At 36.5% G+C, this 21,633-nt stretch overlaps 1 protein-coding gene across 1 annotated transcript in view; it reads right to left on the bottom strand.

Annotated features, from left to right (window-relative positions):
- The window catches only part of FANCC (FA complementation group C), a 76,727-nt gene that overhangs the window by 37,212 nt on the left and 17,882 nt on the right, over nucleotides 1-21,633 (bottom strand). The window contains exon 4 of the mRNA XM_041480747.1: nucleotides 16,665-16,759. Within this exon, the coding sequence (XP_041336681.1) occupies nucleotides 16,665-16,759 (95 nt within the window). The remainder of the gene's footprint in view (nucleotides 1-16,664; nucleotides 16,760-21,633) is intronic.

Raw genomic sequence — 21,633 nt, 5'->3', positions numbered from 1 at the left:
CAAGTGCTATTTCTTATTTGCATTTAATAAGACTTTGGAATGAGAATTCCTTGTATGTCAATGACTTCAGGAGTCTGTACATCAGTGCTGCTCTTAGGTGTTTCCTCTACAGCCAGATGGCCCATGGCTTTCAACACAAGTCCGGAAGACAAGAAGTGAAATTCTATTTCCAATTTGGCTGAAAAAGTAATTCAAAATGGTATAATCGATTACATTACAGATAAATCAGACAATGTGATTTCCCGTCATAATTTAAAAAGATAAAAACATTACATAACAGGGTTTCTCTTTAAATGTAGGATCCTGACATTACTTCCTAAATCATTTAAACAGAGCCCTCAGTAAGCAAGATACACACATTGCTCTGTTTTGTAAGTATAAATTAATTTTTTGTTTGCTAGCTTTCAGCGGCTCAAATTCCTGTATTTTTTAGTAATGTTTTCTTAAAAGTCCTCCCTAAAGGCCTGTGAGTTTTATCATGTCTCATATTCTCTAGAATGAATAACTGACAATAAAACACAAACGGAGTTGGTACTTTTAAAACTTTCTTACTACAAAATAAGCAGCCAGTTCTGAAGAATCACAGTGGTCTGAAGAATAACAAAGCAGTATGCTCATTTAAAGACCATTTCACCAACCGTTTATGAAATCAGTTCTGGGACTGGGTTGCTGACATTCATACAATTCATACTATTTCCACACACTTATCCATTCATAACAAAGTCTGTGACTTCAAATTTTTCTTCTAAGACCTTTTGTTCATTTGCTCTGTGGCTCCAGGAGAAGACAGAAAAATACTTTTCTGCAAACAAAATCAAAATGTAAAAGAATATAAGGTGTGGGAAATGCAAGCACAGAGAGCTCCTAAGGCCTCAAGCATACAAGCTCAGAGATAGAGATGGATACAGTGCTTAACCTAAGACCTTTGATAAGGTTTGGAGCTTTACAATAGAACAGTGAAACAAACATGAAATAAGAATAATTTAAGCACAAATATGTATTAAGCAAGTAGATATAGGCTTCATATAAGCGAACAAATATATTAAGCAAAATAGTAGAAGATTTCAGAGTTTCACAGGAGAACTTGTTGTAGAGTTGATAAAAAGTAGAAGATACAGCAATATGTTTCTGTAGAGTTCTGTGATTGGATAGAAAAAGATGCATTGCTGTAAATCGTGTAAAACATAGCAATTGGCAATTGGTTATGAAGATGCTAGCGAGCTTTGTGGAAGTAGCTGATTGGATAAGAAATTTATAAAAGACATTGCAACTAGAATTTGTTAGAATTAATGGCTTCTGACACAAGGTTTCTAATGTGATAACTATGGATGAATCAGCCTTAGTCTCACCCTTCCATGAGACTGATTTTGCAATAAACCATCTTTTAAACGCCTCAATAGTTGACTCTGTCTTTCTGCATCCCGAACAATTGGTGCCCACCATGTGAAGAACAAGACTTTTATCTCAGTTTGGGACCACCCTGGAGGATGGTTAAGGGAAGCCCTGAAAAGAGGTGAGAGTCGAGATCCAATCGCTGCTGAGAGGAAGAAGATTACCATGTTTGCTGGACCGAGCCTGGCATAAGTCCAACTTCGATCACCTGCAAAGAGACGTCAGGTGAACTCTGGGGAACGGGACAAGAGATGTCCAAAGAACAGAGATGTGTATACTCTGATAAGATCTAACTGTTGTGCCATACCCAAGCAAGAACTTAAAGATCTTTCAAGCTGGCTACAGAAAAATTTTGAAAATGCAGATTTTGAATTTGCCTTTACTATGTCTTTTTGGGATGCTGTTGGAGTTAAGCTATAAGACGTGGTTACTCATTGGGGTTTTACAGTCGCTAGGTTGCTCCTAGTATGCCATGTGCTTATCGAGATATTTAACAAACAGTTCAGTCCAGCTGCACCCTCGGTAACTCCCTCAGCTCTGCCACTCGCTGCAGCTCTGCCTGTGTGGCTCTGCCTGCTCAGGCAAAACCCCTGCCTTGGGTGAGCCCCCCTCCTGCTCCTGCTCCTGCTCCTGCTGTTGCCCAGACCGTGCCTGCAGCTCTGGTTGTGTTACCTCTAGCCGCTTCTGATACTACAGAGAAAGGGAAAGATAAGAAGGAGCTTGAAACTTTTAAACAAACTACAGAAGTACAACAATTTTCTGACTCTTGCACCCCTCTAGTTTGTTTAAAAGTTTCAAGCTCCTTATCTTTGCAGAGAGCTTCCAAGGCCTCCAGCATACAAGCTCAGAGATAGAAATGGATACAGTGTTTGACCTAAGACCTCCGAGAAGGCTTGGAGCTTCCTGTGCTTGCATTTCCCACCATAAGGTATCAAACACCATACATATTTTAATGTCATCTAGCTTTTAAAGTACTATTTTACTCAAAATTATTCTGCTTTCTCAACATTTTATAAAATTCTCAGTGGGAGAATTAGGGGAAATTACATGGCATATATTTGTGAACAACAATTATTAGCAGTATGTGAGAGCATATTATGCTGAAAAAGTAGTAAAAATAATTTTAAAAAAATCTTTTTAAATAAATTAAAAAAAATAGATCATTGATAAGCTAACCAAAAAGTCCAGTCTCTCCTTTAAAATGAAAACCGGTTAAAACACATTTCAAAATACTAAATGTTAAATCACATACACACATACACTTCAATTATTAGCTACTCAACACAAACTCTTACTTTACCAAACTGAGTCTATTCCAGTAATCACTCAGAGGTTTTGCATAAAAGAAACCTCTTTCTCAATTAACATTAGGAAAGCTTGGAATATTCCTCAGTAATTTAGTTAATTAGGGTCAAAGTGCCTAAGTGCAAGGATAGGAGAGGCTTGCTTCCTACATTTCTTTCTGACATTCACTGTCCGGGAGTTTTTCTGTTTCAGCACAGCTTATGGATATATACACCTACAGGATGGTTTCCATTAGCTAAATTCTGTGCCAGCACACTAAATAAAAGTGCTGGCCACGTTTAGGATTTACTGGATCTTCTCATTTTAGTCCTTCTTCGTTTGGAACATAAGTCTGCTATCTGCCTACATCCAAATCTCCATTGATAACCATGAAAGACTAGTTGATCATAAATAAATTATTCTGCTAAACACTCCTACAAAGACAAGGATCTTGTCATTCAAGCATGTGATCAAGTTACAGAAAATCTACAGATAAATGACTAGACTGAATTACTTTTGAACTAAAAATAAAACAAAAACCTCTACAGGAATAGTACTATTCTTTCAGAAAAGTAATACACAGACTTCATTGTTTTTCATGTATTCCCAGACATGAAAACAGATTCTCTGAAGTTCTCCACACTCTACCTGCTGATTACTCTTAACCATGTTCTGTCTCTGAAGAATTAAGCAGGCTCACTTTCAGTCAAGCTGCTTTAGGTGCTCTTATGTTAGGCCAATTTCCTCAACTTTAACAGTCATGACTACATTTTTCTCTTTAAAAATATTTTAAAAGTACGGCAAAAATACACTAAAGGACCATGAAAACCTACTAGAAAAACTTAAATGAAAAAAATTTCAAAATCCCATTGAGACAAATATGCTTTTTCTTTAGAAATTAAAGTATACTATGAATTGTATTACTCTTGCTGATACATGAAGCTTAGTAAAGAGACTAGGCTCATGTTCTACCTCTATTTCCTAAAATGGATGAAAAATGTTACATGATCCTAATTTCCAAATGAAATGTGGAAAGGAAAATTATGGGGAGGGGAAGGGAGGGCTGCACTGTTTTTCCCTCACCAATTCAACCTCAGTTACCTTCTGTGACACTGCTACAGTAAAAACACGCTGCACTACTACTGCGGCTAAGACCATGAAACTTTTTAATGGATGAGTTCCAAAGCCTAAGCTCCATCTGCAAGTCACTAACAAAACCCTCAGAAATCAAACGAAAAAAGCTGAAGAACTGTTGGGCTGTCAAACTTTGAGTCTATTCTCGGCCTCAGACAGGAAAAGCAGTTTCATATCTCCTTCCCTTTACTCTCCCCCTTCTCTTTAAGAAACACCCATCTAGAAAGTGCTATTACTCTTTTTATTAAAAAAGGGGAGACTTTTGATGCTGAAATAAAACACACATTTACACTAACTTACAAAAGGAAATTCAATAGCTCTACCAGAGTAAACCGTAAATCTTTTTTTTTTTTTTTAAAAAGCTCTCTGGTTTAACTAGCTAGTGATTTAGAGTTAATGTCCTTCTTCCCTACATCATTTTCAAAAGCCAAAATGCAAGCTTCCCACTAAAGAATTCCTTCTATGCACACAAAAAAGGCGTGGAAAAGAGGGATGAAAAAGTTTAGAAAGAGTGGATGGATTGTAAGATTGTTTCACTTTGACCTTAAATCTGTGAGTTACACAATTTCTAGACAAATTATAATCTCAAATTTATGCTTTTTTTCAATGCATGTATGTACCCATTTTTATACTTCCAATAGGTACACATTGCAAATACTGCACCTCATTTACAATGATATTCAGGAAAAATTACTTTAATCATTTCAGGGTTGGACTTCCTAAGTATCATGCTGTTAAATGTTTAAGGGAAGAAAATTGTCCACTGAACTTCTTAGCAAAAAAAGCACAAAATACACCTATAATGGTGATACAACAACTGCCAGTCACAGTTATATTAGATTGAGCAAAAATATCTAACGCCAGTAGAATTTCTTCAAATAGAGACTTCTTTTTGTGTCTCAGTAACAAACCATTATTCTTTACTAGAGCCACCTGGCACGACTAAAGTACTCTGAGAAATGTCAGCTGCCTAGCAATTTGTGACACTTGCTGTTAAAGCTCAAGCAGCCTTGCAGGAAAGCAGAATTCTTGGTTTCTCATTTTGTTCTTTGAAACTTAGCCTTTGTTTATTTTGACCCAGAAGCTGAGAAATCCTTTATAACCATGTTAGCCTGGCATTGTTAAAGAAATAAATTTGAAGAAGAGAGGTCTGTTTTTTTCCTAGCCCATTCATAATACCATTCTATTTTCAATCAGAAGACTACAGTAATGTTTGCAAACTTGAAAACATTGCAAATTCTCTTACATCCTACCAATGCAACTGTGTACAGGTGACCAGAGAAGGTCCAAATCAGCTTAAAATGCTGATTCTCAAAAGAGCTAGTGAAAAGACTAACTAACTATCTAGATGTATAATCTTCAAAATTATCAAGTTCAAAGTTATCAAGAACTCCCTCTGGCTGACTTTACAAAAGTGAAAGAACAACAGAAAAAAGAAAATACTGACAGTGAAGTCAGCAAAACTTCAAGACAATAGGCATTAGAAATAGTTTATGTGCTGTACATGAAGACATCTTCATTCTAAAATGTTTTTTCTATGTTAAAAAGATCCAGCCCCAGTCTCTTCTTGTATGAATAAGTTTAACATCTTTTATCATCCTCCTGTCCTTTATGAATTAAATTGCTTTAGAAGCTATTCTACTAGAAATCTCAAATACATACTATCACTGTATCAACTGCTCATCTTTGATTCATCAGTCAATTCCCATTTTCATTGCAGTATTTCTCCTCACCCACACCTCACCATACCTAAGAACCTTGGGGTCTTTAACCTTTAACAGAACTGTACATTAGCAAGTTTAAGAGGCTCAAATTTCTAGCAAATACTGCTACGAGATGTGGGTTTCCTAAGGTGTGTACACCTTAGGAAGCGCACTTCCTTCAACAGGATAAAGTCCTTGGTATGTGGGACACAATTTAATCACACAAAGGACAGAGAAAAGTGCCTGAATTGCTTTTTACTCTCTTGGGACACATTGCAAAGCAAGCCAACTTGATTCTTAAAATTCAATTTTAACTAGTAATTTCAAATTTGAAAAGTTTCTTATCACATTAAGAGTTCATGAAGTCACTAGGCTTTAATAAATTATGTCAGATCTTAAACACGTGCCCATGTTTAACGTAAGTCTTTTGTCCTCTGTTTTGATTCAAAAGAAAATTCACTTTGAACTGTTACCCACTGACACTTAAGACATTTCTTTCAAGCTCATTCACAAACTTGAGTCCACATATGGCTAATTACAATGTAAAAGGTCATCTATCAAAGCATATGCTTTCATGCACATGCACTTAAAAAATGAAATTAAATTATTTGTCCTCAACTGCAGCTGATTAACATACTCCAAAAAAGGCCTGTAAATGCTATGTAATGATTTTCATGACATGAAGTTTAGCTGCTCAAATCTATTCTATTAAACTCAGATTCCAGATATGGATATCTGTACGTCAAACATCAAGGAGGAGAAATCAACTTCCAAAGGAGTAAACTGGCCACAAGGTTAAAAAACACCAGAAAGTTCCCCTTCATTTCAGTTGGAGAAAAGGTATTGTGCTAATGGCTAGGGAGACAATAACGCATTTTACAGAAACAGCAAAACCACACTGGGCATTGAAGAAAAAAAAAATTAGGAGAATGAAAAAAAGATGAAAAGCTTTCAAATTAAACATAATACAGCATTTAATGTAAGGCCAGAGGTTATTTCTTGCTACAAAAACCAACAAATCATTCAGCTTCTAAAGTAATACGTATTTTAACAACAAAAGCTGGAAGAGAGCACAACAAACTTTTTGAAGAGCCCATAGATACATATATACTATTTAGTTCAAGCAGAACTGATTTGGTAGGTAACAGCTGACAGAAGCAAGCAGCCAAAAGGAAGGGTGAAGGGAAGCTATATTTTTTCAAAATTAAAACCCCTTAATGATCTGTGGAATGCTGTTTACTTCAGCTCTTTTTTACAACCACTGCTGCATGGAGAAGCGATTTACTGAAACATTTGCAGCCTGCGGCCACCCACACTCTGGGAAGCACTACGATTAAAGAGAATGCTACGTTGTTGTATCTGCCAGCAGTCTGTTCCATGCTGTAATTATTATACTAGCCGTCTTCTTATAATCTATTGCATCTGTTGTGGCAAGACCCCAGTGTAAGCACTGTCCAACAAGAAAACCACTGAACCTGAATATCAAATTATTTTTAATGTGCACAAATGGTCTGAAAACTGGGTACTTTAAATACCTCTCTTTAAAGTTTATGAAAACATTTTGCTTTACAGGATAGCCAGTGATATAGAGAAAGCAGAACTACCACTGAAATACTCACTTTATCGTAACTACTTAAAGGTACAGTCTGACACACCACCCATTCACCCCACATCTTTATAATGAGCGAAGTTGTTGCGTTAGATCTTTGAAGCACAAAAACTGTGTGAATTCTAGATAAGACACATATCTAGAAAAAACTAATATATCAGAATATATCTCTGTTATTACATATACTGAACATTTCTGATGACCCTATGATTATAACTGCCCCCTTCCTCTATAAGAATATTTAATATTTAATAGCAACAGCAACTTTGAAAATAACAAAATAAGCCCTAAACACCAAAATAAGTAGCAGTTCTCTAAGCAGAAATTTTATTTTGAATTCTGATGTCTGCATTAAGTGGTAAAGAAGTTCAAAACTTGTATTACATGCATTCTCCTGATTTTTTTTGGTGTTTTATCACACAAAATCAAGCAGTACAACACTATTATGCACAACACGTAGCTGTTATTGCACTCTTCTCCAACAAATGGTACAGGCAGCCTGTACCATTTCAACATTTTTGCCAGGAGTTGGCTGCAAATGCTCCTGTGAAAAGCACAGACTGTCTACGGGCTGTAACGATGAGGTATCGCACTAACCGGTGTGCCATCACCTAGCAAAAGAGGGAAAAAGGATACATCACAAGCAAGGCTGAATGAAAACAATCAAGGACTGAGTAAAAGCCCATTTATTCCAAGCACTACAGACCACTTTGAGGAAGTATCTTTAGACCCTCTTACATACAAGCCGTTGATGGAAGGCAAGGGTAAATTCCATACACAGTGATTGAGGAAAACTTCTACAAAGACTCCTGAAGGACCAGTGAAAAACACAGAAAAAATTATTAGAAAAAGTATAAACAAGATACATACTTTAATCACCATCAGATGCCTTTCATCTGAAGGAACACACTATGACCTCTGCAGTGATCAAAGCTCCTGATGATTATTTGCACAGGTTAGAGGAGGAATAACAACGCTTTTCCAAACATACCAAAAAAGCCATAAGACCCGTAAAACCACAAAAGTGAGTCTCAGAAAGTGATTAAGGAACTTTGAACTACTTTGGCCTCCAGGAGACTTAACATTTTCCATTTGTCTCTTGGATGCATGCCTCCTGGAACACAGACGTCCCTCTCCCCAAAACAGCCAGGGAAAACCAGATCCCCTGCTCCATGCCTTCCCATCCCTCTTACACTGACATTCCCTTCTGATTATTTTGTGTTTTATCAAGGTAAAATATTGCAGTGATATTATCACAAAGGTAAGAAATAGTCCAAATCAACTAGTTATTAATCTTAGTGGAAATACTACTCAAATTGTTTTCCCTTTAGAGAGGGGAAATGACAACAAAAAAGTTTGAAAATTCTGTATTGTAATAGAACCCTGCTAAAACCTATGCTCTATGACAGATTTTTTCTCCTTTAACTTTCTCAGTAATAAATAGCAGGTGAAGTATGTTCATAATTTTAACTCAGGTATCTCTGTTCAGCTCTTAATCTCCTTCTTTCAAAGTTGTCTAGATAAGAAGGAAAAAAATATGTTTCTCAGTATGTCCTCTAGCAACTCATAAGCCTTTTAATAGACACATTACCCATATATGTCATTAAAGTAGTATTCTTATCTCATAGAGACATCCTTTATTATAAATTCAACATTATTTTAATACATCTTCCATCAGATGGTCTTGGGGCCCATATACCCTGTGGAATGACAATTCACAAGTGATTTAGGCTCTTCCTAACATAAAAAAAGCAAACTAAAGAACAGCTATTGAGGTTCACTATAATTTGAGCACTACGTATTTTCTCCATGTTACCTTAAATTTCTTTCTCCTAGAAAAATGTGAACTAGAAGACTTCCTTTATAAATAGTTAATTATTAAAAGAATACCTTTTAGGAATAGAAAGAAATAGAAGAGAAAAGCTCTTTACATTATGTTTGGATTAGTCTTAACATATGTATGTCCTTTCCTAACAACTTCTAATGTTTTCCTAACCATCTGACACAGCATGCATACAAATAAAACAGTAGGCAATGAGTTTGAAAGATGGCAAGTATATTGCCCCGAAATCAAATCAACATTCTTTACGTAAGAAAAGAATATTGTAATTCCAATTCTGTACATCCTACACAGCACCACAGAATGGTTTGGGTTGGAAGGGGACCTTGAAGATGATCTAATTCCAACCTCCCCACCATGTGCAGGGATACTTTCAAGGCTGCAGATGTGCCTGTACTGGCCATACACCTTGCTGCCCTGGAGCCTGACCCCTGGCCATGACTTCACAGCTAAACCTTGGGCCTCCTGTGTCACTGTGACCATCACTGGACTCACGGCTGACCCTCGTGATTGCCACTGGACTTGCTCTGCTCTTCTTGTGCAACTGGGCCATTTCCATGTCAGCACAGCTGCACCTGGCACACAGCTCCTGGCTCACCCTGCCCTGTGGAGCAGCCTATCTTCACACCAACTGCGGCAGTGTCACTGAGCTACTCTCAACTGCCCCCGAAATACAACAGTCTCAACACTCAATTTCACTAGGTGTCACTATTAAGTCTCTTCAATTAGCCTCTCTGTTGACTACCCTCAGATCTTGCATAGATTAAGAGTTGATCTACATCTACATTTTGCCTCACTGAATTTTTTCCAAACGCTTACTGAATTTTCCAGCCAATGGCAATTCTACTGGGGATCTGAATTTACCTTCATAAATGCAAAAATTAAGAGCCGAAAAGTGTTTCATTTCTGAATTTACTTACAGATCTTTTGGCCACAACTGGTTTATTATTATTTAAGATGAAGTTCTATTTTCACCAAAAAAAAACCACACAAGCATTTTACTGCATGAACTGAGGTCAGTGGATGACACGGATTTCTTATTCTTGCCTTTGTTAGGCCTGTGGTACAAACAGAAGCATTTTCCCATTTTAACTGACATGACTGCAGCGATACCATCTCTCGGTTTTTTTGCAGAGATGGTCACTAAAACTGAGGATTCTTTTTAATAAATTATTTATTCCATTCTGTTTTGAAAACCTTTCAAGATGTGTAAAGATTGCTTCTTGAAGAGTTTTGCACAAGAGTACACTTAACATAAGGATGGTTCAGGCCACTTGATGATATTCAGAAGACATTTTATACAGTGCATCCACATGCATGATATTCTTAGTACAATCTGTCTTGCTCTACTCTTCTCCATGTGTGTGTTATGCCTGTGCAAAACCCTTTGTGTTTGTTTCACCTAGCTCAGGAATTCTGCTTCTTTCAAAAATTACTTGGAGCTTCTGACTATATGCACTTATTTATAGGCAGCTTTCCCTATGGTGAGGGCTGAACTGGAACTGTTTTTCTAAAAGCAAGCCTGGTGTTATAGAAAGCTTAATGCCTGGCACCAGCCAGAAACTTCTCTTTTTGTGTTATTATCACATATTCTCTTCTTATATATTTAAATGAATAATCTTTCATTGGTGTTGGGTTGGCTTTGTGTATTGCCAAAAAATATACCAGTTATTCTACAGAACAGATGGTCTTCAGGAAAGAGTCAAAGAATATCTGGGCATCTTCAGGTTTGTTCTGCACTTTGAGTACTACTCTACTGAACTGGAAGATTTTTTTTTTGGTCCACTGTCCCAGCATCTGGCAAATGTCATTCAGTTCCATCAAGATCTGCATGCCCTTTCAGCTCACCTTTTTCCCACCCTTTCTGTCAGATTTGCTTTGATAAGTGGCCCTGACAAAACAAGTATTCCATTTTTCCATGCTTTAGCTTTGACTGACATAACCTTTTTTGTCTTCTTTTGGCTCTTATTGTCCCATTGGTGCTTGATGAATACAACGAATCACAACGGTGGTCTATACCTGCTAACATGTAGCTCATCACTTGTTCCACATTCTAATTTACACTGTGATCTCTTGGCTGTGAGTCAGCCTTTAAGTTTGTAAGACTGGCATTTGTTGGATTCAATTCTGATGGCTTATCAACTTAGAAATGACATTAAAATCTGCATTTCCCACCCTCTCCATAGAATATAAGCTTATGGGGGATGAAAAATTGGATTAAAATTTTCATAAATGTTAAGAACATTAATAATTGCATAGCATAACAATAAAATTTCTAAAAATACATTGTTCCAGTGCTTCAAGGCTTTAACCAATCATAAATTATAGGAATAACCTAAAAAAACTCCAAGCATAAATAATGCAATATGACAAAAGGGATCACTAGCCTGTAATTGTTCATAATCTCTTGTGTGTTAAGAAAAGCCTCCAGAACAGGCAACCAGTAGCAGCAGGAAATATGGAAACTGTTCTTGTTTCCTTTTTTATGAGACATGTTTATTTAATGATTGCTCTTAGCTTTAATTAAGAAAGGAAAACTTTAAAAACACAGAACAGCTGAAGATAATGTATATGTACAAGAGCTAATTTCCAGTTTTTATTTTCACCCTCTGCTCTGGTGAGACCCCACCTGGAACACTCCATCCAGCCTGGGGTCCCCAACACAGGAAGGACATGGACCTGTCGCAGACAGTCCAGAGGAGGGACACCAAGATGCTCAGAGGGATGGAGCACCTCTCCTGTGAGGAAAGGTTGAGAGAATTGGGATGAGCCTGGAGAAAAGAAGGCTTTGAGGTGACATAATTGTAGCCTTCCAGCACCTGAAGGGAGCCTAGAAGAAAGACGGGGAGAGACTTTTTATGAGAACATGTGATGACAGGACAAGGGGAAATGGATTTAAACTAAAACAGAGTAGAGATTTGATATTAAGAAGAAATTCTTTACCGTGAGGGTAATAAAGCACTGGCACAGGTTTACCAGACAAGCTGTGGATGCCCCAGCCCCGGAAGTTTTCAAGCTGGATGGAGCTTTGAGCAACGTGGTCTAGTGGGACCTTTCCAACCCAGGCCATTCTGCGGCAAGTTTAACAAATTATCAGCAACCCACCGTACAATACTGCCTTTTTATCAAAACACATGCAGGGAACACCTGGGAAAGGCCACAACAGCACTGCATTAGTTTAACCTCTAACAACACCTAAGTTACCCCCGTGCAGGCAGGGATGCGGGCGGGACACAGCGGCGAGCACTCAGGGCAGAGATCGCCATCTCCCGGTTCCAAGAGCGCCGGCTCTCGCCGTGGACCACGCCTGTGCTGGTGCACTGAGGAAGGCTAAGGCTGGCTCCTACAGAGAGACCACACACAGAAGAATGCGCGATTTGTTGTCCCCCACATCGTGGGGAAAGTCTCGTGCCCACAGAAAAGAAATGGGTGACAGCAGCAGCAATTAAAAAAAAAGGTAGCAGAATGAATTAAAACATGGGAGCAGCAAACCAAGAAATGTGATGAGAGACATATTATGAACATTCAGGATAGATTGGTTAGTTTGTCCTTAAATAATACAAATGAGCTACTAGGAGACCATGCAATAAGGAAAAACGAAGGAGTGGAAATACAGAAGAACCTGTGCTGTTCAGAATACTACTTGTAATTTTACAACAGTGAGAGGAGGAAGCGAGAGAAAAGGAATAGCTGTTTATGCTTCTTTTTATTCAAGCTACTTGCATGGTGAGTTTTTCATTGTAAGTACTTCGGAACCAAGGTTTGAAGTGTCCACACGTAAACTGTTCACATATACTCTTTAATATAACAGATCCCTGGATAGAAAGCCTTAAGTGCTAAAACCCCCCTTAAATATTAAGAATCAGTCACTGTCAAAGCAAGTGAAAACACAGACAGAATTCTTCCATATCTGTGGAAAAATTATGGGCATAAAAATAAAAAACTCAGTTCAACTGAATGCACTATGAATACAGCAAAGATAATGAAATTAATTTTCCTATCAGTGAGGATCCTGAACTGTTGCCAAAAATTTCAGGACTCTTAACACAGAATTCTCACTACTGCAACCAACATTAGAAACTAAGAGTTGAAACAATGCCACACAATAAGGGCAGCAGGGAAGCTGGCTTCTAAACTTGAGACTACTATTAAAATAAATGTTCAGTCTTCCTTGGAAGTACATTTATCAGAATGCTGTGAAACAGAAAACTGTGTACATATTAATAGAAAATGAATCGATACGTATCTATATGTAATAGGAAGAGCGCCATCTACTGGTATATAAAAATACACACCACTGTTCCTAAGTTTGTAAACAGCTGTCACGATAGGCAACAATGCTGTCATTACTATGTTCTACAAACAACAGTGTCCAGTTTTGAACTTTGCCTCACACATTCAGCATACTATATTTTAGCAAATACATGTAAGCCATATATCCTACAACATAAGCTTCTACCCATAAAACAGGAAAAGAACCAAATTCAATTGTCTTATTTTAAGGTCTTAAGACCTTACTGCAGCCGACCAGTATTTAAAGGGGGCTTATAAGAAAGATGGGGATAGATATGGCCATGCACAAGATAAAGATTTGCAAAAGAACTACATATTTTCAGAAAGGAAAATTTGGCGATATCAAAAAAAACACCTCTAAAAACATAGGGGAAACCTTAGAGGTCTTCCACTCCTATACTTATACTGTTATGTATATACTGTCTTGTTCCTTTGTATTCGTGTGAGGGATAGTAAAGCACTGAAAAAGTAAATCTGAAAAAAAAAAAAAAAAAGAAAAACAAAAAAGAAGACAAAAATTTAAAAAAGGATATTAACTTTCTATTTTACCTCATGTGAAAAGAGACAGGCTGCAATACTCTCATAAGTAGGTATGGCCTTCCAACAGAATACACTAAAAGCAGTACTGGGAATAAATTTCAGAGACATAAACAATTCATAAACACAGCTCATAAACTGAGAGCACAGAAGAAGGTGTGGCCAAGTTAATAAAAAGTAAACCTGCTTCAAAAAAGCTCTTACTTGCAGCAAAGTGATTGCAAGAGTAATGTGCAGTGAAAGGAAGCTGCTCTAGCCACATCACAGAGAAGTCTATCCTAAAACCATACGTACTTCACAGCTCCAAAAAATCTCTGCTCAGAGAAGGCCAGCAGGAGAAACTAAATAACTTTCTTAGAGACTGGTTTCACCAGGTCATGATTGTTTTTATTAGTGAGAAGTCTGTGGCAGCATGTATCTTGGCTTCCTGTGCTGTGCTGAGCTTTACAAAAGACCTATGTAACCTGGATTCCAACACTAAGGCTCAGAGTCATAAACAAAACAAAAAATATCTACCATTTTAAGTAGCATCTAATTCTAAAAACAGTCAACACTGCACACTAATTAATGTCACTAAATTTCTTTAAATTAAATGTCACTAAATTTCTTTTCACGTTTTATTCTTTTAAAGAACTTACCAACCTGCACACTCTTAGCATCAGAAATATAGTAATAATGCATTTCAAGTGGGTAGCTACCCTTCTTGCCTTTACAAACAACACAGCTTCTCTATGACAATGGCAGGAAAGTTAAAAACTAACCCAGCATTAAATACATTCAACATTAAATACATTTTTTGCAACTTTGAAAATGCAATTTAGTAGCTAAAAACAAAAGTCTTGAGATCAGCCTGCCTGTCAATGACCTTAGCTAAAGAAGTACTGAATGGCCCCAGTACCCCCCCAGAGGAACTCACGCCTGCCACCAACAAAAAAAGCAATGTGTAATTTTATAGTTAATGTATATAGCTATTAAAGGGAAGAAGAGATTCAACACTAACTTGACCAAATAATGTAATTTTCTAATCAGATACAACTTTGCGTTTTGTTTGTTTTTTAAATATAAATCATTACCATAGATGGCAAAAGAAGACCCTCAAGAGTAGCAAAACATTTAGTTTAGTTTGTTCCGTAAAAACAAGCGTGATAGTCCTTATTTTATCACAATTGCTGGTGACTGGAATGACAGGGATAATCAGGAAAGGGAAATAAAATCACTTTCTTCAAAAGGTTTTGTGATGATGTTTCAGTATAAGAAAAAAGCAGCAGCCCCAGCTCCAACCATTTGCAACTTGTTTGTTCCTGATACGTTTTCTTACATCAGCATCAATTCAGTTACATGAATCAGATGAATCAGATGTTGTAGATTAAGATAATTCAGGGTTTTTTTGCTGTCTGTAGTAGACTGTCTGGGTACAACTCTCCCTCACCACTTAACATCATCAATGCACATGTTATTTACATGCATCATTAATATGTTACGCTACTAAAAAGCAAAATGGACAAATTTTGCTCTGTTTAGTAACTAACTGCATACTACTGTACCTCTCCTGTTCCATTACAAAGAATACAAGGAATCAGCAAGATTACATTTGAAAATGCAGGGGGTGGTTTTTTTGTGTCATTTTACTCTGGTATTCAAGCTTTCCCACACTTTGAATTAAAAGTATACGAACCTCAGTAAAAGCCTCCTGAAAAACACCTTAAAGACAGGAAAAGAATAACAGTGATTTTACTCAGTACTAAATTGTTCAAATTTTCATGGTAGGTGGTACAGCCCACTAAACACGTATATACAGGCACCCAAGGCCACCCAAAAGACTGTGAGAACATATTTCTAAGACTACTGCCTTTACATCAACAATAGTTGTTTACTAATATGTGCATCGTCATCATCACCAATTATTTTATAGTAACTTGTACATCCTAGTATTACATCCATAGCTAGATAATATGACATACGAAATTAACCAGTAAGCAAGAAATTATCTACCTACAGAAACCTAGAAGTATTTTCAGCTTTAGCAGAGCTGTACATAAATATTGATGAGGTTGCTACATTCTCACAAGTTGTGGGGACTAAAAAATTTTAAAAAACATATTAACAATTCCCTTTACATTTTCTACCATAGTTTTACATGGAGCCATGGAAAAAGGAAGTACGCAACAGAACTGCACCCTCAAATTAGTCAGCAATGTAAAATATTACACATCAATGTGCTGCAACCTATTTACATGCTGATATGCTTTGTTAATTCAGTGTGGAAATATATAAAATATGAACAGATGTGCCATGCAAAACCCTAATTTTGGGACTAAAGTTATATATTCATTATTTGTTAAGTCACTAAATATAAATCCACACACAAGCACTGCCTCTTCCCTCTCTGATTGTCCTTGAAGAAAGTTCGGATACAATTAAATTCTTCATAGACAGGAGATTAAACAAAACCAAAAAAGAATAAAAAATACAGAACACATATAAGTTGCTTTCTAAACAAACCATGACATTTTTCTAGGTTATTTATTTTATCCTAATTGAAAAGTTCTTTCATTTTTAATAACAACACTTGCTTCCCTTCTGATTTGAGGTTGCCGCTCATTATTCAAGGATACTAGACCTGATGAATCTAGGAGGTTAAGAGCATCAAAACTATCAAATGTAAAATACCTCATCCTTTTAAGATTTAAAATGAAACTAACACTGACTGTATTATAATTAGAATCATATATTCTTCAACACAATGTGTGTGCAAACTGTGTTTGGAGCAGTTTCTTAAATGACAGAATGACAGTGTGTCTATGCTATAGATGTAGCACCTTTAAATCTCCATTTAATTTAGAGCAGTCCTGGGAAGGATTCATTCACTCACCCGTATCCAGCTGTTGGCCTTCAGTTCCACAGCATTCTGTGGTTCACTGCTGTACAGACAGCATAAGCACCACATCAGAGTCTTCTGGCTTTCATCTGCAGGGAAAAAAGCAAATAAAGATATACTTAGAGGGAAAAGAAAAACCCAAACAAAACAGACAGAATCACAAACAAACCCTATTCATCCACAAAACTGAGACCCTAAATATCAGCCTCAATTCATGCTGCTTCTATTCTACCAAATTCATACCACACACTTAACTTTAATCACTATATACATCTTGTGTAATCATTTCTTTCAATAGCAGATTAAAAGGTACCAAAGTGTTCAGAATCTATACCATAGTTAGATGATATTAAGAAACTTGCAGGACCTAGTAATTCATTCACATAAATAATACCTGAAGCTACCTTCAAGGAACTTTCAACTCAGTAAATAATATCACTAATAACAGACAATAGTCTACAGTAGTAAAATAGTTTATTACATTGTGTCTAAAGCTTACACAACTCAAGTATGCTCAGTTACGAAAAACTAAAGTTTGTGAAGTATGAAATCATTCATAACTAGAATATAAATTGCCAAATTCTCTGTAAAAATACAGAAAGAGTCTCCATACATCAGGAACATGACATTTCTGCACACAGCAGAATAGCTAGATGATGATGAAAAAAAATCCTATTCCAATTTTCTGTTAAGGATCAGATTGGGTTTTACTTAATTCTAACCCACTCGTTTCAAACGAGTTCACTTCTTTAAGGATCTACTATAAAACGAGCACAACTCTCTCTGCTCAGATGAACAGATATTATGGTGGAGTTGATTATCTGAAGTAAGCAGCTGAAGAGCCATTTAACTCATAATTATTTCCCACAACTTTGTTTTCGATAGGCTTTGGTGGTTTTTTTCCCTAATGTTCTTTGGCACATATTAAGACGTTCTACAGTGAATTTAATGCCAGAACAAAACTGTGTGATTGAAATGAAAATTCTGAAAACTGGATGTACTTCAGATAAAATGTTCGCTTAGTAAGCAATAAGCTTCTTGTTAAAAATAATACAAATAAGTGATACTATCAGTTTTAGACATTATATTATGAGACAATTTGATTATCAAGCTGAACAAGTAAATTCTTTTGTTTTCTGTGTATTTGTTATCCAGGATGCAATAAACAGTATTATTTAGAAGTGTTTTGTTGAGAAAGCCTGAGGAAAAAATAAAAGGTCCATTAAGTAATGCCTGTATTTTCACCAGGTGACCAGAGACGTTAACACTGATTTAAACCAGTATGCTTCAATAAATGTCCAACAAACCTGGAGGCCATTACTGACCTCCCACTGAGTAACATCTCTGCAACAGGAATGGTTTCCCAAGCATACACTTAACCCACCACAGTTCAGGGTACTCTGCCATTGTGTGTTTGGGGACTTTTTAATATGGATCTTTAAAAGGCTAATAATTTCCTATGTTTTGTAATTCTGCAGTAAAGGATGCATCTTGCATACTGCTCAGCTAAAATTCTTAAACTCTGATTATATCCAACCGACATTCAGACATCGGCACTAGTAGACAACTATCTCCTTCAAAAGGACCCGTCATCTAAAGTCTACTATGACATTATCTGGGAGGAAAAAAATAATGAGTGGTTTATTTAATTAAATGACTAAATCACAGCAAATTCCTTCTTGGAAAATAAAGATTTTAAACATTATTAATTACTAATACTAAATATCGCCTAATTACAAAATCTGACTTTTGACATACCCTTCAATTATATAAATTACACAGAAAAAGGGAAGAAGACATCAACTCCAAACTTCTTACCTCAAACAACATATACATAGTTCAAGTATTCTTTTGACTCATACAGTTTATAGTGTATGTCTACAATACATCAATAAGTCACTTTATTTAAATTCTGGTTTTCTTTTAACTTAAAAAATTAAGAAAAGGGGTGAAGAAAATACATGTAAATGCTTGAAGAGATTTCTGGATGAGATTTTTGTTACATGTGATGACTTGCTGCATACTATAAAATACTTTGCATGTATTGCTGCCTGTCAGAAATGCAAATCAGTATGATGAAAGCTAAAATGATGAAAACAAAGCCTAGATAAACTAAGTTGGTACACTTTGCCAGCATAATAAATTTACACAGATTAACATAGGTAGATTCAAACTACATCCCCAGTGAAACCATCCTATGCTGGTCTCACAGATAAGTCAAAAGTTTCCAAAAAATAAGGAACTGGTACAAATTCAGATTTTCTTAGTTCAAAAAATTACTTTTTTTTACAAAAATGACTAAAACTGAGGTAGCCTCCCATAGGTCTGTGAAAAACAGGAAAAGGACCCATACAATCCTCCTCCCATGACACATTCTGAGGGAAACTCTTGGTTCACTGTTTTCACAGCTGCCCTGGAAGAGGGGATGAAAGATGGGAAGATTAGGACAGATCTTAAAATAATTACAGCAGCTGCAAAATATAATCCTATCAAAAGACGAAACACAGAGCCATCAAAAACCTAGTGGTGGATTTTTTCCTCCCAGTTTTCTAGCAACTGTGATCTCAATGGTAAAACTATCATCATGATACACACTGAAAAGCATTATCAGGGTACAAACAAAAGCATTTGATCTTACAATGGCACGAAAGGCTGCCTAATACCCAACCAATCAATTAATACATCCACAGAAATAAAATTAAAAACTCAAAGGCGGATATTTCAGCTCAAAAAAGGTAATCTACCACCTATCTACAGGACTCCTTTAGGGAGGTTAATACTGTATTCCAACAAAGGGAATAAAAAATTTCTGTAGGAAATTTTAGACAGCTTGGAAGCTGCTTTGGAAAAAAAAAGGCAAAAAGAAAAAAAAATGACCAACCAAAAAAAGGGATAAGAACCCCAAAGAAACAAACAAGCAAAGAAACAAAAGAACTGAAACACCTGAAACCAACCAACCAGTCAAAAGCCCAAACTTTTATAATTTTGTACTTCTTTCCTGCCAATCTCACAACAAAAAAACTATTTAAAAAAGAGACAAAGAACAAAAACGTATGCTTTTCTCATAACACAATGTAGTCTCAATCATCCCAAGCACATTCACTTTATAAATACCTGGCAGCCAGATAGAAGAAAGAAAACCCTAATCTTTCAGCCAGAAATATTATTTTTTAGAGTTTGCTGTAAAATTTTATTGAAACATATCACAAAACGTGGATTAGCTAAAACTGAACTTTCTGCTGAAATGAGTCCATTCCCAAGCTTGCATGCTCACACACATATACTGACATATAGAGCCACCAAGAAACCTCCAATTTATAGTATTAGTTTGGGATTTGAGACATTTGGGCTCAAAACTCAAACCAGAAGGGTTCTACTGAGAAGATAATCACACAGCCAACAAAAAAAAACAAAAACAAAAACAAAAGAAACCAAAACAAAACAAACAAAAAAAAAAAAAAAAAAAAAAAAACCAAAAAAAAAAAAAAAAAAAAAAAAAAAGAAAAAAAATGAAAACAAAAAAAAAAAACAAACAAAAAAAACCCCACACTCCAAAAAAACTCCAACCACCCAAAAAACAAAAAAATAACCACCAAAAAAACTCCAAACAGAAAAAACACCACCACTGGAATTCCTAACCAAAGCCGAATTCTTCCTGTATCCCTTGTGGCTCAGGACCACAAGTACAGCCATGAGATTTTCTTCAGTCGTGCTTCCCTCACATTAGCATTCTAAATAAGGCTAACTTGGTCACCTCCTCCTCAGGAGTGTTTATGAGGAGATTATTTTCCCTCAGAGACTATGCTTCCTGCACTGAGCGGTCAGCCATGTCAGCTTCCAGCACCAACAGACATTCATCTAAGGTGATAGGTATTGTGGTTTGGACATGATGCAAAAGTATAATGTTTTTCCTGCTCCATTTTTTAGTATGAAAGACTGAATTGAACAAAATTAGCTCCTTCTTCTGTGAGGGTGGCCTGGTCTCAACACATGCCTGAATGAGCTATTTATCCAAATGAGAAATTATATGAAACCCACTTGAGAGTCAGCATCTGCTATAGCCAGCACTATCTCAAAGAATATCTTCAGAACCAGTGCCAAACAAAATGAAAAACTGCTGAATCTAAAATGCCACCAGTACAAAGAGTGCTCAGGTGGCTCTAAGAAGAGGAAGTGGTGCGAATGTATAAGCAGACATCTTCAGGTCTATTGATGTCAGAAAATCTTTAACCATTAAAGTGAAGAATTTCATTCTGAGCAAGTAAAGCTCTCTGGCTTGCTTGCCACTTGGAAAAAAAGAACCTGTAGTAAGACTTCATTGTCAAGCAAACTTCAGAGGCAATGATCAAACTGCAGAAGAAGTGCTTTTGCAGCTTCAGAAAATGCTGAAGGAACACAAAAAAGAGGAAAGAAGTAGAGGAAACCAAGAATGTATTGATGGGATTTTTTTGGAAAGGAGCCAAAAGCAGACACAGATGGCTTTCAACTCTGGTGAGAAATACAGGTGAAGCTACTTTCTCTAACACAATACACTGTCAGCTCAGAAAAACTGACCATTGGAAGACTTGCATATTCCAAACAAAAACTTAGAAGCAAAGTGCGTAAACATCAATCATTACCAACACACTCAAAAACTATGATTAGAAGGGAAACCTCTCCATAGTAAAAATACATCTGTAAAGCACGAAAATGCTTTTCAAAAAGCACACATTTGTTTCTCTGCAAAAGTGGTCTATGCCTAAACCTGTGGTTCCTTCCCAAATTTTGCTTTCAGAGGTGACATGCTGACATTCTACACATCTATTATGCATTTTACAGACAAGTTCATTTTGTCTGTGCTTGGAGCTGTCTAGAAGACAAAGCCAAAACAGAAGATGTATTCTGTGCTTGACTTAAAAAGCTCTTCTAGTTGAAAAAAATTTGCTCTTTTCTGTATTTTCCCAAAAGGAAGCATAAAGCAGAA

This window comes from Pyrgilauda ruficollis, unplaced genomic scaffold, assembly GCF_017590135.1.
Source record: "Pyrgilauda ruficollis isolate IOZ18807 unplaced genomic scaffold, ASM1759013v1 scaffold53, whole genome shotgun sequence".
Lineage (NCBI taxonomy): Eukaryota > Metazoa > Chordata > Aves > Passeriformes > Passeridae > Pyrgilauda > Pyrgilauda ruficollis.
Note: the sequence above shows the minus strand (reverse complement) of the source record. Positions and strands in the feature narration are given on the sequence as shown.